The following is a 15,054-nucleotide window of genomic DNA, read 5'->3' on the forward strand; positions in this document are numbered from 1 at the left end:
CTGTTGGTTGTGGGATCGCTTAGCCCTGCCTATTGCATGCTGCTTCCGCAGTTTGGCATGCAAGTCATCCTGTGTTGTAGCTTTACCAGGCTGACGCCTCATTTTTCGGTATGCCTGGTACTGCTCCTGGCATGCCCTCCTGCACTTGTTATTGAACCAGGGTTGGTCCCCCGGCTTGATGGTAATGGTAGAGTGGGGGATATATCGGGCCATGAGGTTACAGATTGTGGTTGAATGCAATTCTGCTGCTGATGGCCCACAGCGCCACCTGCTGCAGGCACAGTCTAGCAGCTATGTCCTTTAGGACTCGCCCAGCTCCGTCAGTAGTGGTGCTACTGAGCCACCCATGGTGATGGGCATTGAAGTCCCCCACCCAGAGTACATTCTATACCCTTAGTGCTTCCTCCAGGTGGTGGGTGGTCAGCAGCAGGAGGTTTCCTTGTCCATATTTGACTTGATGCCATGAGACTGCATGGGTTTGGGAGTCAATGTTGAGGACTCTCTGAGCCACTCCCTCCCTACTGTATACCACTGTGCCGCCACCTCTGGTGGGTCTGTCCTGCCGGTGGGACAGGACATAGCAGGGATGGTGATGCCTGGGACATTGTCTGTAAGGTATGATTTGGTGAGTATGACTGTAAGGTTGTGCTTGACTGGTCTGCAGGACAGCTCTCCCAATTTTAACACAAGCCCCCAGATGTTAGTAAGGAGGACTTTGCAGGGTCGACAGGGCTGGATTTGCCGTTGTCGTTTCCAGTGCCTAGGTCGATGTTTCATTCCTTAGACTTTGTAGCGGTTAGATACAACTGAGTGGTTTGCTAGGCTATTTCAGAGGGTATTAAGAGTCAACTACATTGCTGTGGGTCTGGAGTCACATGTAGGCCAGACCAGGCAAGGATGGCAGATTTCCTTCCCTAAAGGGCATTAGTGAACCAGATGGGTTTTTGCAACAATCAACAATGGTTTCATGGTCACTATTAGACTAGCTTTTAATTCCAGATTTATTAATTGAATTCAAATTTCACCATCTGCTGTGGTGGGAATCGAACCCATGTCGCCAGAGCTTTTGCCTGGTTCACTGGATTGCTAGTCCAGTGACATTACCCCTATGCCACTGCTTCCCCAAGACATTTATAGATTTATTGAGCATACAGAACATGCCATGATACTTACATACACTCTTCAAAATATATAACTTACAAATACATCTTTTTTTTTTTAGAATTTTTTTTAGAATATTACAGCGCAGTACAGGCCCTTCGGCCCTCGATGTTGCGCCGAGCTGTGAAACCATCTGACCTACACTATTCCATTTTCATCCATGTGTCTATCCAATGTCCACTTAAATGCCCTTAAAGTTGGCGAATCTACTACTGCTGCAGGCAGGGCATTCCACGCCCTTACTACTCTCTGAGTAAAGAAACTACCTCTCACATCTGTCCTATATCTATCACCCCTCAACTTGAAGCTATGTCCCCTCGTGTTTGCCATCACCATCCGAGGAAAAAGACGCTCACTATCCACCCTATCTAACCCTCTGATTATCTTATATGTCTCTATTAAGTGACCTCTCCTCCTCCTTCTCTCCAACGAAAACAACCTCAAGTCCCTCAGCCTTTCCTCGTAAGACCTTCCCTCCATACCAGGCAACATCCTAGTAAATCTCCTCTGTACCCTTTCCATAGCTTCCACATCCTTTCTATAATGCGGTGACCAGAACTGCACGCAATACTCCAGCTGCGGTCTCACCAGAGTCTTGTACAGCTGCAGCATGACCTCGTGGCTCCGAAACTCGACCCCCCTACTAATAAAAGCTAACACACCATATGCCTTCTTGACAGCCCTATTAACCTGGTTAGCAACCTTCAGTGATTTATGCACCTGGACACCAAGATCTCTCTGCTCATCTACACTAACAAGAATCTTCCCATTAGCCCAGTACTCTGCATTCCTGTTACTCCTTCCAAAGTGTATCACCTCACACTTTTCCGCATTAAACTCCATTTGCCATCTCTCAGCCCAGCTCTGCAGCCTATCTATGTCTCTCTGTACCCTACAACATCCTTCGGCACTATCCACAACTCCACCGACCTTAGTGTCATCTGCAAATTTACTAACATCTATCTGATGGTTAGTGACTCCAAAGCATTGGAGCTCCGCACTAAACATTCAGGCTGGTCAAACCCTCAGAATCGAATTTCTCATTGCTGCCTAACATTTCATACATTTCCCACACTGACTACATTTCACATGTTTCTGCTTTATATGGCTATATCAAAAGTTAAAATACAACTCCATATAAAGAGAATCTAATTGGACTTGTACTTCAACAATTTCTTCAGTTAATAAGCTGCTTTCTTTGCTCTTTTTCCATTGGACTAACAAGATTGATACAACTCCCCTACTTTGTTATCAATAATTTTCTCTGCTGTTCCATGTAATTACTGTTCCACCAAGTGAAGTTTCTTTTGGGAATATTGCGCTCCTTGTGAGCACCGGGGACGGAACACTTTCCATTTCAGGCACTCCCAGGTAAGGTTCCCCCGCCTGCAGGTCCGATTCCCCCACTCTATCCCAGCCTTCCTGATATCCTGAGTCCATTTGTGAGAATTAGGAGTTTTCAGCCAACAATTTTTCTCTGCAGTTTCTAGCACGTATGTAGCAGAGAATATCCTGAAGAGAAAAGTTTCTGACATTACAACAGCGACTACACTTCGTTTCAGTTACCCTTTGGGACGTCCTGAGGTCGTGGAAGTCTCTATCTTCAGGGAGGGGGTAGCAATATTGATTAAAATAAACAATTACAGCTGTGAAGAGGGTTGATATGTTAGAAGGATCATCAGATGAGACCATGTGGGTTGAACAGAAGAACAAAAAAGGGGCAGTCAAACTACTGGGAGTGTACTATAGACCCCCAGTCAGAGGGAGATGGAAGAGAAAATATGTAGGCAAATCTTTGAAAAATGCAAAAACAATAGGGCAATAATGGGGGTTTCAATGACCCTAATTAATTGGGTTGAATTAGCGTGAAAGACACAGAGGGAGCAAAACTCTTAACATGCATTCAGGAGAACTTTGTTTAGCCATTACGTAACAAACCCAGCAAGAAAGGGGGCAGTTCTGGACTTAGTTTTAGGGAATGAAGCAAGACAGATGGAAGGGGTATCAGTTGGGGAGCACTTTAGTGGAAGTGATCATAATTCAGTTAGAGTTAGGATAGTTATGGAAAAAGCCAAAGATAAACCAGGAATAAAAGTTCTCAATTGAGGAAAAGCTTGTTTTACTAAGCTGTGATGTGATTTAGCTTAAGTGGACTGAAAACAGCTACTTGAAGATAAATCAGTGTCAGATCAGTGGGAAGCATTCAAGGAAGAGATAGTGAGGGTTCATTGCAAATATGTTCCCTTAAAGAAAAAGGATAGGACTAACAAATCCAGAGCCCCCGGGATGTCAAGGATGGTAAAGGAAAAAGGGGAAGCTTATGACAGATACTACAGAAAATCTAGAGGAGTATAAGAAGTCTGGATGGTGAAATTAAAAAAGTAATTTGGAAAGCAAAGAGAGGGCATGAAAAATATTGGCACGGAAAACCCAAAGATTTTTTTATAAATACATAAAGAGCAAATCGATAACTGAAGAAAGAGTAGGGCCCATTAGGGATCGTAAGGGTAACCTGTGTGTGGAGGAAGTGGACACTGATTCTTAATGAATACTTTGCTTCTGTTTTCACAAAACAGAGGAACAATACAGACATTGCAATCAGGAAGGAGGAGTGTGAAATATTAGATGAAATTAACATAGTGAGAGAGGATGTATTAACGGGTTTGACGTCTTTAAAAGTGGATAAATCCCCAGGCTTGGATGAAATGTATCCTAGGCTGTTAAGGGAAGTGAGAGAAGAAATAACGGAGGCTCTGACCATCATTTTCCAATCATCTCTGACTACAGGTGTAGTGCCAGACGACTGGAGGACAGTTAACGTTGTACCATTGTTTAAAAAAGGGGACAGGGATAGACCGAGTAATTACAGGCTAGTCAGCCTAACCTTGGTGGGAAAATCACTGGGAAAAAAAGTTCTGAGCGACAGGATAAATCTTCATTTAGAAAGACACTGTGTTATGATCCCATTATGGACTGTTAACTTTCAAAAAGAGAAAGTCGAATTCCCAGTTATTACTGAAAGAATTGAGTCGCAAGGTTTCACATTTTAAACAAAGTTTACTGTACAAGGGGTACAAGAGTTAAAACAAAATACTTCTAATTTAGCACTACAATTTGAGACATTTATATTTTAGACTTAAAATCTTAACAGAACATGAAGATGAATACTTTAAATTCTAAATCGCAACAGAACACTCTTGTTTGACTTTTACTTTCCAGCCCCAAGAATTTCCCAATACCTTACAGGATCTTGATTGTTTGTTCACTTCTCCTGAAACCAGTAGATTTCGAACAGATCTAGTAATGCAAAACTGGGCATCCATGAGGCGCTGTGGGCCATCATCAGCAGCAGAATTGTACTCAACCACAATCTGTAACCTCATGGCCCGGCATATCCCCCACTCCACCATCACCATCAAGCCGGGGGACCCAACCCTGGTTCAATGAAGAGTGCAGGAGGGCATGCCAGGAGCAGCATCAGGCATACCTCAAAATGAGGTGTCAACCTGATGAAGTGACAACCCAGGACTACTTGCATGCCAAACAGTGTCAGCAGCATGCGATAGACAGAGCTAAGCGATCCCACAATCAACGGATCAGATCTAAGCTCTGCAGTCCTGCCACATTCAGTCGTGAATGGTGGTGGACAATTAAACAACTGACTGGAGGAGATGGTTCCACAAATATCCTCAACCTCAGTGATGGGTGATCCCAGCACATCAGTGCAAAAGATAAGGCTGAAGCATTTGCATCCATCTTCAGCCAGAAGTGACGGGTTGATGATCCATCTCGGCCTCCTCCTGAAGTCCCCAGCATCACAGCTGCCAGTCTTCAACCAATTCGATTCACTCCATGTGATATCACGAAACGACTGAAGGCACTGGATACTGCAAAAGCTACGGGCCCTGACAATATACCGGCAATAGTACTGAAGACCTGTGCTCTAGAACTTGCTGCGCCCCTAGCCAAGCTGTTCCAGTACAGCTATAACACTGGCATTTACCCGGCAATGTGGAAAATTGCCCAGGTATGTCCTATACACAAAAAGCATGACAAGTCCAACCCGGCCAATTACCGCCCCATCAGTCTACTCTTAATCATCCGTAAAGTGATGGAAGGTGTTGTCGACAGTGCTATCAAGCAGCACTTGCTTAGAAATAATCTGCTCGCTGACACTCCGTTTGGGTTCTGCCAAGGCCAGGTCTGTCAGCTCCAGACCTCATTACAGCCTTGGTTCAAACCTGGACAAAAGAGTTGAACTCGAGTTGAGGTTAGAGTGACTGCCCTTGACATCAAGGCAACATTTGACAAAGTATGGCATCCAGGAGCCCTAGAAAAACTGGGAATCGGGGGAAAGCTCTCCGCTGGTTGGAGTCATACATAGCACAAAGAAAGGTGGTTGTTGGAGGTCAATCATCTGAGCTCCAGGACATCACTGCTAGAGTTCCTCAGGGTAGTGTCCTGGGCTCAACCATTTCAGCTGCTTCATCAATGACCTTCCTTCAATCATAAGGTCAGAAGTGGGGATGTTCGCTGATGATTGCACAATGTTCAGCACCATTCGTGACTCCTCAGATGCTGAAGCAGTCCATGTAGATATGCAGCAAGAACCAGACAATATCCGGGCTTGGGCTGGTAAGTGGCAAGTAACATTCGTGCCACACAAGTGTCAGGCAATGACCATCTCCAACAACAAGGAATCTAATCATTTCCCCTTGACATTCAATGGTATTACGTTCACTGAATCCCCCACTATCAACATCTTGGGGTTTACTATTGACCAGAAACTGAGTAGCCATATAAATACCGCAGCTACAGGAGCAGGCTAGGAATCCTGTGGCGAGTAACTCACCACCTGACTTCCCAAAGTCTGTCCAACATCTACGAGGCACAAGTCAGGAGTGTGATGGAATACTGTCCACTTGCCTGGATGGTTGCAGCTCCAAAAACACTCAAGAAGCTCGACACCATCTAGGACAAAGCAGTCCGCTTGATTGGCGCCCCATCCACAAACATTCACTCCCTCCACCGCCGAAGCACAGTGGCAGCAGTGTGTACCATCTACAAGATGCACTGCAGCAACGCATCAAGGCTCCTTAGACAGCACCTTCAAAACCTGCGACCTCAACCACCTAGAAGGACAAGGGCAGCAGATGCATGGTAATACCACCACCTTCCAAGCCACACACCATTCTGACTTGGAACTATATCGCCGTTTATTTATTTATTCAGAGATACAGCACTGAAACAGGCCCTTCGGCCCACCGAGTCTGTGCCGACCATCAACCACCCATTTATACTAATCCTACATTAATCCCATATTCCTACCACATCCTCACCTTCCCTATATTCCCCTACCACCTACCTATACTTCTTTTTCTTTTCTTTTCTTTTGGGCCTCCTTATCTTGAGAGACAATGGATACGCGCCTGGAGGTGGTCAGTGGTTTGTGAAGCAGCGCCTGGAGTGGCTATAAAGGCCAATTCTGGAGTGACAGGCTCTTCCACAGGTGCTGCAGAGAAATTTGTTTGTCGGGGCTGTTGCACAGTTGGCTCTCCCCTTGCGCCTCTGTCTTTTTTCCTGCCAACTACTAAGTCTCTTCGACTCGCCACAATTTAGCCCTGTCTTTATGGCTGCCCGCCAGCTCTGGCGAATGCTGGCAACTGACTCCCACGACTTGTGATCAATGTCACACGATTTCATGTCGCGTTTGCAGACGTCTTTATAACGGAGACATGGACGGCCGGTGGGTCTGATACCAGTGGCGAGCTCGCTGTACAATGTGTCTTTGGGGATCCTGCCATCTTCCATGCGGCTCACATGGCCAAGCCATCTCAAGCGCCGCTGACTCAGTAGTGTGTATAAGCTGGGGGTGTTGGCCGCTTCAAGGACTTCTGTGTTGGAGATATAGTCCTGCCACCTGATGCCAAGTATTCTCCGAAGGCAGCGAAGATGGAATGAATTGAGACGTCGCTCTTGGCTGGCATACGTTGTCCAGGCCTATACTAAGGGCAATTTATAATGGCCAATTTACCTATCAACCTGCAAGTCTTTGGCTGTGGGAGGAAACCGGAGCACCCGGCGAAAACCCACGCGGTCACAGGGAGAACTTGCAAACTCCGCACAGGCAGTACCCATAACTGAACCCGGGTCGCTGGAGCTGTGAGGCTGCGGTGCTAAATACTGCGCTACTGTGCTGCCCACTGTCGCTGGGTCAAAATCCTGCAACTCCCTTCCTATCAGCGCTGTGGGTGTACCTACCCCACATGGACTGCAGCGGTTCACGAAGGCAGCTCACCACCACCTTCTCGAGGGCAATTAGGGATGGGCAATAAATACTAGCCTAGCCAGCAAGGCCCACATCCAGGAACAAATTTTTTAAAAATCCAAATGTACCACAACTCTTGGGGATTTACTTTTGATTTCCTTAATTTCTCAGGTGTCTTCTAAGGTTTGAGATTTCCTGGGTATTCTCCCTCTAGCTTTAGCCAAATCCTCCAGTTCACCTTCAACAACTCATGAATCTGGATTTCCCAGCTTTTCCAAAAGCCAACTGACTGTGCCAGCAAACATACGGATCAAAAAGCACCTCTGACCCATCTCCCTAGCAACATCTATCTCCACAGCAATGTAGTACATGTGGGATGTCCCAGATAGCAATTCATGCTATCAACTTTAAATCTTCTCTGTTCTGGGAAATTATATGAATAATTTAAACCCTTGAAGATGGCAGCTTCAGGTAAATAAAAGCAAAATACTGCGGATGCTGGAAATCTGAAATAAAAACAAGAAATGCTGGAACCACTCAGCAGGTCTGGCAGCATCTGTGGAAAGAGAAGCAGAGTTAACGTTTCGGGTAAGCGACCCTTCATCGGAACTGACCCGAAACGTTAACTCTGCTTCTCTTTTCACAGATGCTGCCAGACCTGCTGAGTGGTTCCAGCATTTCTTGTTTTTAGCTTCAGGTAAAGCCTGGCGACCTGACCCGAACCCGACTAGACCCAACTACATGTGTCGGGTCAAAATTCCGAGTCCAGCATTCGGTCTTGGGTCTGGTCAGGCGGGAAGTCACGGGATCAGGCTTACCCATGATTCCACACAACGCCAGCTGCCGGAATAGATGAAGGAGATTCAGGTCGGGTTGGGCGCGAAAAAAAATTAAAGGGCTCAGGCTCGAGTTGGCTGTGGTCAGGTTGGGCCCGGGTGGTGTTTTAATTTTATACCTGAGCCAGTCTTTAACTGCAGCTATGCCGTCTCCACACTTCCCATTATGACCTTACTAAATAAACATGGGCTACCCTTTGATTTATAACCACCCCAGGTTTGTTTGTCAACTTCTCAAATCAGGTGTTTGAAGTTATTTTAATGCAGGACAAATTAAATTTCCAAATTAAAAGTTACCTCTAAAAAATTAATACAAACCACAAACCAGATGATTGTAACAAGTGATTAATCAAAGACAGTGAACGTATATTTGTTAAGGGAAGGTTGTTTCTGACTGACATGTTTGAGCTTTTTGCGGAGGTAACAAGGAGGGTTAATGAGGATACTGCATTTGATGTAGTCTATATGGATTTCAGCAAGGCTTTTGATAAGGTCCCAGTTGGCAGATTGGTCATGAAAGTAAAAGCCCATGGGATCCAAGGTAAAGTGGCAAGTTGCATCCAAAATTGGCTCAGAGGCAGGAAGCAAAGGGTAATGGTTGGGTGTTTTTGTGACTGGAAGTAAAGACCTGCTCGGGTCTGCAAAAACAAAAGCCCGACCCAGCCCGAGTCCTTCCATTTTTTCCCCGCACCCGACCATCAGTTAACTTGTCTTCCATTTTTCACTTTGATGCTGATCTGCACAAGCTTAAAATAACTGTAACAAAACCACCTTTCTAGTCCAAAAATTAAATTAACATTGGAGCCACTTACCTGTGATAGTGTGACCGACCCGGAGGTACAACTCGACCCCCACACGTTGTTGGATCCTGTCGGGTTCGGGTTGGGTAGTCGGCCTTAAACTGGAAGGCTGTTTCCAGTGGGGTTCTGCAGGGCTCAGTACTGGGTCCTTTGCTTTTTGTGGTAGATATCAATGATTTGGACTTAAATGTAGGAGGTATGATTAATAAGTTTGCAAGTGATACAGAAATTGGCTGTGACGTTGATATTGAAGAAGGAAGCTGTAGGCAGCAGGAAAATATAAAGGGACTAGTTAGGTGGGCAGAACAATGGTAAATGGAGTTCATTCCAGAGAAGTATGGATGTAATGCATTTGTGGAAGGCGAACAAGGCAAGGGAATACACAATAAATGGTAGGATACCGAGAAGTGTAGTGGAACAGAGTCACCTTGGAGTGCATGCCCACAGATGGTGAAGGTGATTGGACGGGTAGATAAGTTGAAGAAGGCATGCAGAATAATTGCCTTTATTAGCCAAGGCATAGAATAAAAGAGCTGGGAGGTTATGATAGAAGTGTATGAATTATTAGTTAGGTCACAGCTGGAGTACTGCATGCATTTCTGGTCACTGCATTGTAGGAAAGATGTGATTGTACTCGAAAGGGTACAGAGGAGATTTATGAGGATGTTGCCTGGACTGGAGAATTTGAGTTATGACGAAAGATTGGATAGCCTAGGGTTGTTTTCTTTGGAACAGAGGAGACTGAAGGGAGACCTAATTGAAGTGCGTAAAGTTATGAGATGTCTAGATAGAATGGATAGGAAAGTCCTATTCCCCTCGGTTGAGGGTCCATAAGAACAGGGCATAGATTCAGCATAAGATGTAGGAGGTTTAGAGGGGATTCGAGGGGAAAGCTTTTCACCTGGGAGTGGTGGGGATCTGGAACTCACTGCCTGAAAGGCTGGTAGAGGCAGAAACCCTTTACATTTTTAAAAAGTACTTGGATATGCACTTGAGATGTCGTAACCTACAAGGTTATGGACCAAGAGCTGGAAAGTGGGATTAGGTTGGATGGCTTCTTTTCAGCGGGCGCAGACACGATGGGTTGAATGGCCTCCTTCTGTGCTGTAAATTTCTATGATTTTATGATTCTATCGAACTATGTTTAGCTTAATATTTACTTGTTTTATTGAAGGTATAACTTTATGATGTTGGCTCTCTCGCTTACATTTCTTGGCCTCTCCTATTGCTTGACCTGGTGGCAAGGAGCTGTTGGGTTTATTTTGGCAAACTGTCTGAACATGGGACTCCGGATTGCTCATAGTCTTCAGTACATCAGCCGTTATTTCAGGCTCAGTGAGAGTCGGCCACTCGCAGGCCTCCAGCTCCCCGGACCTTTGCTGCTGGTCTATCTTGGCAGTGGAACAGTGACAGCACTTTCACAGGTAGGTACCAGGGAAGGGCAGAAAAATTAGGAATGGTCAACATCCCAAAGTACCTGAAGGAAAGTAGCCCCCGTGACAGAGGGACGCTGGCCCGTGACCCCCGTGACAGGGATGCTGGCCCCCGACCCCACCCCCACCTCCTGTGACGGTGACACACTGTTTCATGCTATCTTGTTGCTTTGAGCTGTTTTGTTTTGTTCCTAGGCCACTCTGTGTTGTGAGAAAGGTTTGATGCCCCAATTGGTTCATGTTCTGCTTGGGACTGTGTGTTTAATCATCGTCTTCATCACAGTCTTCTTCACGGAGCCCAAACTTGTTCAGTTCATTCGAACTCAATTCCTTTTCTGGGACAAGAAAGAAATGTAGAACTGGAAATGAAACCAGAATGGCGATTACCAAACCAAGTGAGACTGACGGCAGCAGTTCGACAGGGGCACGTGAACTAAAAGCGCGCATTTCAGTCGTTCTAAAATCACTGAAGCTAAAACTTCAGCCTTCGATATAAAATCACTGGAACTAAAACTTCAGCTTTCGAGTGTGTGGCTTCCTGATAGGTAGGTTTGACCAGATTTTGGTAAAGTTTGCTTGTCAATTTGAATATTTTATTGGGGGTGGGGACCGATACAATGGGGAGGCATTTGAGACTTATTTGCGCAGACAGGATTGATGGCAGCTGTTCCTACATCGTAGGCTTTTCAGGATTCCAGCTGAAATTACAAACAAGCCTGTACACAATGTTTATTGTATAGACTGAGGTAGAATTCTAACCATCTATTACAGCCTCCTGTTCATACTTCAAAGAACAAAGAAAATTACAACACAGGAACAGGCCCTTTGGCCCTCCAAGCCTGCGCCGATCCAGATCCTCTATCTAAACCTGTCGCCTATTTTCTAAGGGTCTGTATCTCTTTGCTTCCTGCCCATTCATGTATCTGTCTAGATACATCTTAAAAGACGCTATCATGCCCGCGTCTACCACCTCCGCTGGCAACGCGTTCGAGGCACCCACCACCCTCTGCGTAAAGAACTTTCCACGCATATCCCCCCTAAACTTTTCCCCTCTCACTTTGAACTCGTGACCCCTAGTAATTGAATCCCCCACTCTGGGGGGAAAAAGCTTCTTGCTATCCACCCTGTCTATACCTCTCATGATTTTGTACACCTCAATCAGGTCCCCCCTCAACCTCCGTCTTTCTAATGAAAATAATCCTAATCTACTCAACCTCTCTTCATAGCTAGCGCCCTCCATACCAGGCAACATCCTGGTGAACCTCCTCTGCACCCTCTCCAAAGCATCTACATCCTTTTGGTAATTTGGCGACCAGAACTGCACGCAGTATTCCAAATGTGGGCGAACCAAAGTCTTATACAACTGTAACATGACCTGCCAACTCTTGTACTCAATACCCCGTCTGATGAAGGAAAGCATGCCGTATGCCTTTTTGACCACTCTATTGACCTGCGTTGCCACCTTCAGGGAGCAATGGACCTGAACACCCAAATCTCTCTGTACATCAATTTTCCCCAGGACTTTTCCATTTACTGTATAGTTCACTCTTGAATTGGATCTTCCAAAATGCATCACCTCGCATTTGCCCTGATTGAACTCCATCTGCCATTTCTCTGCCCAACTCTCCAATCTATCTATATTCTGCTGTATTCTCTGACAGTCCCCTTCACTATCTGCTACTCCACCAATCTTAGTGTCGTCTGCAAACTTGCTAATCAGACCACCTATACTTTCCTCCAAATCATTTATGTATATCACAAACAACAGTGATCCCAGCACAGATCCCTGTGGAACACCACTGGTCACACGTCTCCATTTTGAGAAACTCCCTTCCACTGCTACTCTCTGTCTCCTGTTGCCCAGCCAGTTCTTGATCCATTTAGCTGGTACACCCTGGACCCCATGCGACTTCACTTTCTCCATCAACCTACCATGGGGAACCTTATCAAACGCCTTACTGAAGTCCATGTATATGACATCAACAGCCCTTCCCTCATCAATCAACTTTGTCACTTCCTCAAAGAATTCTATTAAGTTGGTAAGACATGACCTTCCCTGCACAAAACCATGTTGCCTATCACTGATGAGCCCATTTTCTTCCAAATGGGAATAGATCCTATCCCTCAGTATCTTCTCCAGCAGCTTCCCTACCACTGATGTCAGGCTCACCGGTCTATAATTACCTGGATTTTCCCTGCTACCCTTCTTAAACAAGGGGACAACATTAGCAATTCTCCAGTCCTCCGGGACCTCACCCGTATTTAAGGATGCTGCAAAGATATCTGTTAAGGCCCCAGCTATTTCCTCTCTCGCTTCCCTCAGTAACCTGGGATAGATCCCATCCGGACCTGGGGACTTGTCCACCTTAATGCCTTTTAGAATACCCAACACTTCCTCCCTCCTTATGCCGACTTGACCTAGAGTAATCAAACATCTGACCCTAACCTCAACATCCGTCATGTCCCTCTCCTCGGTGAATACCGATGCAAAGTACTCGTTTAGAATCTCACCCATTTTCTCTGACTCCACGCATAACTTTCCTCCTTTGTCCTTGAGTGGGCTAATCCTTTCTCTGGTTACCCTCTTGCTCCTTATATATGAATAAAAGGCTTTGGGATTTTCCTTAACCCTGTTTGCTGAAGATATTTCATGACCCCTTTTAGCCCTCTTGATTCTTCGTTTTAGATTGGTCCTACATTCCCGATATTCTTTCAAAGCTTCGTCTTTCTTCAGCCTCCTAGACCCGGGTTCGATTCTGGATACTGCCTGTGCGGAGTTTGCAAGTTCTCCCTGTGACCGCGTGGGTTTGCGCCGGGTGCTCTGGTTTCCTCCCACAGCCAAAGACTTGCAGGTTGATAGGTAAATTGGCCATTGTAAATTGCCCCAAGTTTAGGTCGGTGCTAAGAGAATTGTGGGGTTGTGGTGGGGAATATGGGATTAATGTAGGATTAATATAAATGGGTGGTTGATGGTTGGCACAGACACGGTGGGCCGAAGGGCCTGTTTCAGTGTTGTATCTCGAAATAATAAATAATAAAATAATAATCACAGATGCCGGACTTCAGCTAATTCGATTCACTCCACGTGATATCAAGAAATGACTGAAGGCACTGAATACTGCAAAGGCTATGGGCTCCGACAATATTCCGGCAATAGTACTGAAGACCTGTGTTCCAGAATTTGCTGTGCCCCTAGCCAAGCTGTTCCAGTACAGCTACACCACTGGCATCTACCTGGCAATGTGGAAAATTGCCCAGGTATGTCCTGTACACAAAAAGCATAACAAATCCAACCTAGCCAATTACCGCCCCATCAGTCTACTCTCAGTCATCAGTAAAGTGATGGAAGGTGTCATCAACAGTGCCATCAAGCGGCACTTGCTTAGCAATAACCTGCTCAGTGACGCTCAGTTTGGGTTCTGCCAGCCCGCTCAGCTCCTGACCTCATTTAAACCTTGGTTCAAACATGGGCAAAAGAGCTCAACTCAAGAGGTAAGGTGAGAGTGACTGCCCTTGACATCAAGGCAGTGTTTGACCCAGTATGGCATCAAGGAGCCCTAGCAAAACTGAGGTCAATGGGAATCGGGGAAAACTCTCCGTTGGTTGGAGTCATACCTAGCACAAAGGAAGATGGTTGTGGTTGTTGGAGGTCAATCATCTGAGCTCCATGCCATCAGTGCAGGAGTTCCTCAGGGTAAGGTCCTAGGCCCAACCATCTTCAGCTGCTTCATCAATGACCTTCCTTCAATCATAAGGTCAGAAGTGGGGATGTTCACTGATGATTGCACAATGTTCAGCACCATTCGCGACTCCTCAGACACTGAAGCAGTCCGTGTAGAAATGCAGCAAGACCTGGACAATATCCAGGCTTGGGCTGATAAGTGGCAGCTAACATTCGCGCCACACAATGCCAGGCAATGATCATCTCCAACAAGAGAGAATCTAACCATCTCCCCTTGACATTCAATGGCATTACCATTGCTGAATCCCCCACTATCACCATCCTAGGGGCTACCATTGATCAGAAACTGAACTGGAGTAGCCATGGAAATACCGTGGCTATAAGAGTAGGTCAGAGGCGAGGAATCCTGTGGCGAGTAACTCACCACCTGACTCCCCAAAGCCTGTCCACCATCTACAAGGCACAAGTCAGGAGTGTGATGGAATACTCTCCACTTGCCTGGATGTGTGCAGCTCCAACAACACTCAAGCTTGACACCGTCCAGGTCAAAGCAGCCCGCTTGATTGGCACCCTATCCACAAACGTTCACCTCCACCACCACTGACGCACAGCGGCAGCAGTGTGTACCATCTACAAGATGTAGTGCAGCAACGCACCAAGGCTGCTTGGACAGCACCTTCCAAACCCGTGACCTCTACCAACTAGAAGGACAAGGGTAGCAATTGCATGGGAACACCACCACCTGCAAGTTCCCCTCCAAGTCACACACCATCCTGACTTGTTCCTTCACTGTCGCTGGGTCAAACTCCTGGAACTCCCTTCCTAACAACACTGTGGGTGTACCTACCCCACATGGACTGCAGCGATTCAAGAA

General features: G+C 46.1%; 1 protein-coding gene across 1 annotated transcript in view; it reads left to right on the forward strand.

The window, feature by feature from the left end:
- rft1 (RFT1 homolog) overlaps positions 1 to 11,016 on the forward strand; it is a 77,936-nt gene extending 66,920 nt beyond the window's left edge. Inside the window, exons 12-13 of the mRNA XM_068052243.1 lie at positions 10,240 to 10,489; positions 10,694 to 11,016. Coding sequence (XP_067908344.1) covers positions 10,240 to 10,489; positions 10,694 to 10,855 — 412 coding nt within the window. The 3' untranslated portion in view covers positions 10,856 to 11,016. The remainder of the gene's footprint in view (positions 1 to 10,239; positions 10,490 to 10,693) is intronic.
- The last annotated feature ends 4,038 nt before the right edge of the window (positions 11,017 to 15,054 follow it).

This window comes from Heterodontus francisci, chromosome 19, assembly GCF_036365525.1.
Source record: "Heterodontus francisci isolate sHetFra1 chromosome 19, sHetFra1.hap1, whole genome shotgun sequence".
In the NCBI taxonomy this organism is placed as follows: domain Eukaryota; kingdom Metazoa; phylum Chordata; class Chondrichthyes; order Heterodontiformes; family Heterodontidae; genus Heterodontus; species Heterodontus francisci.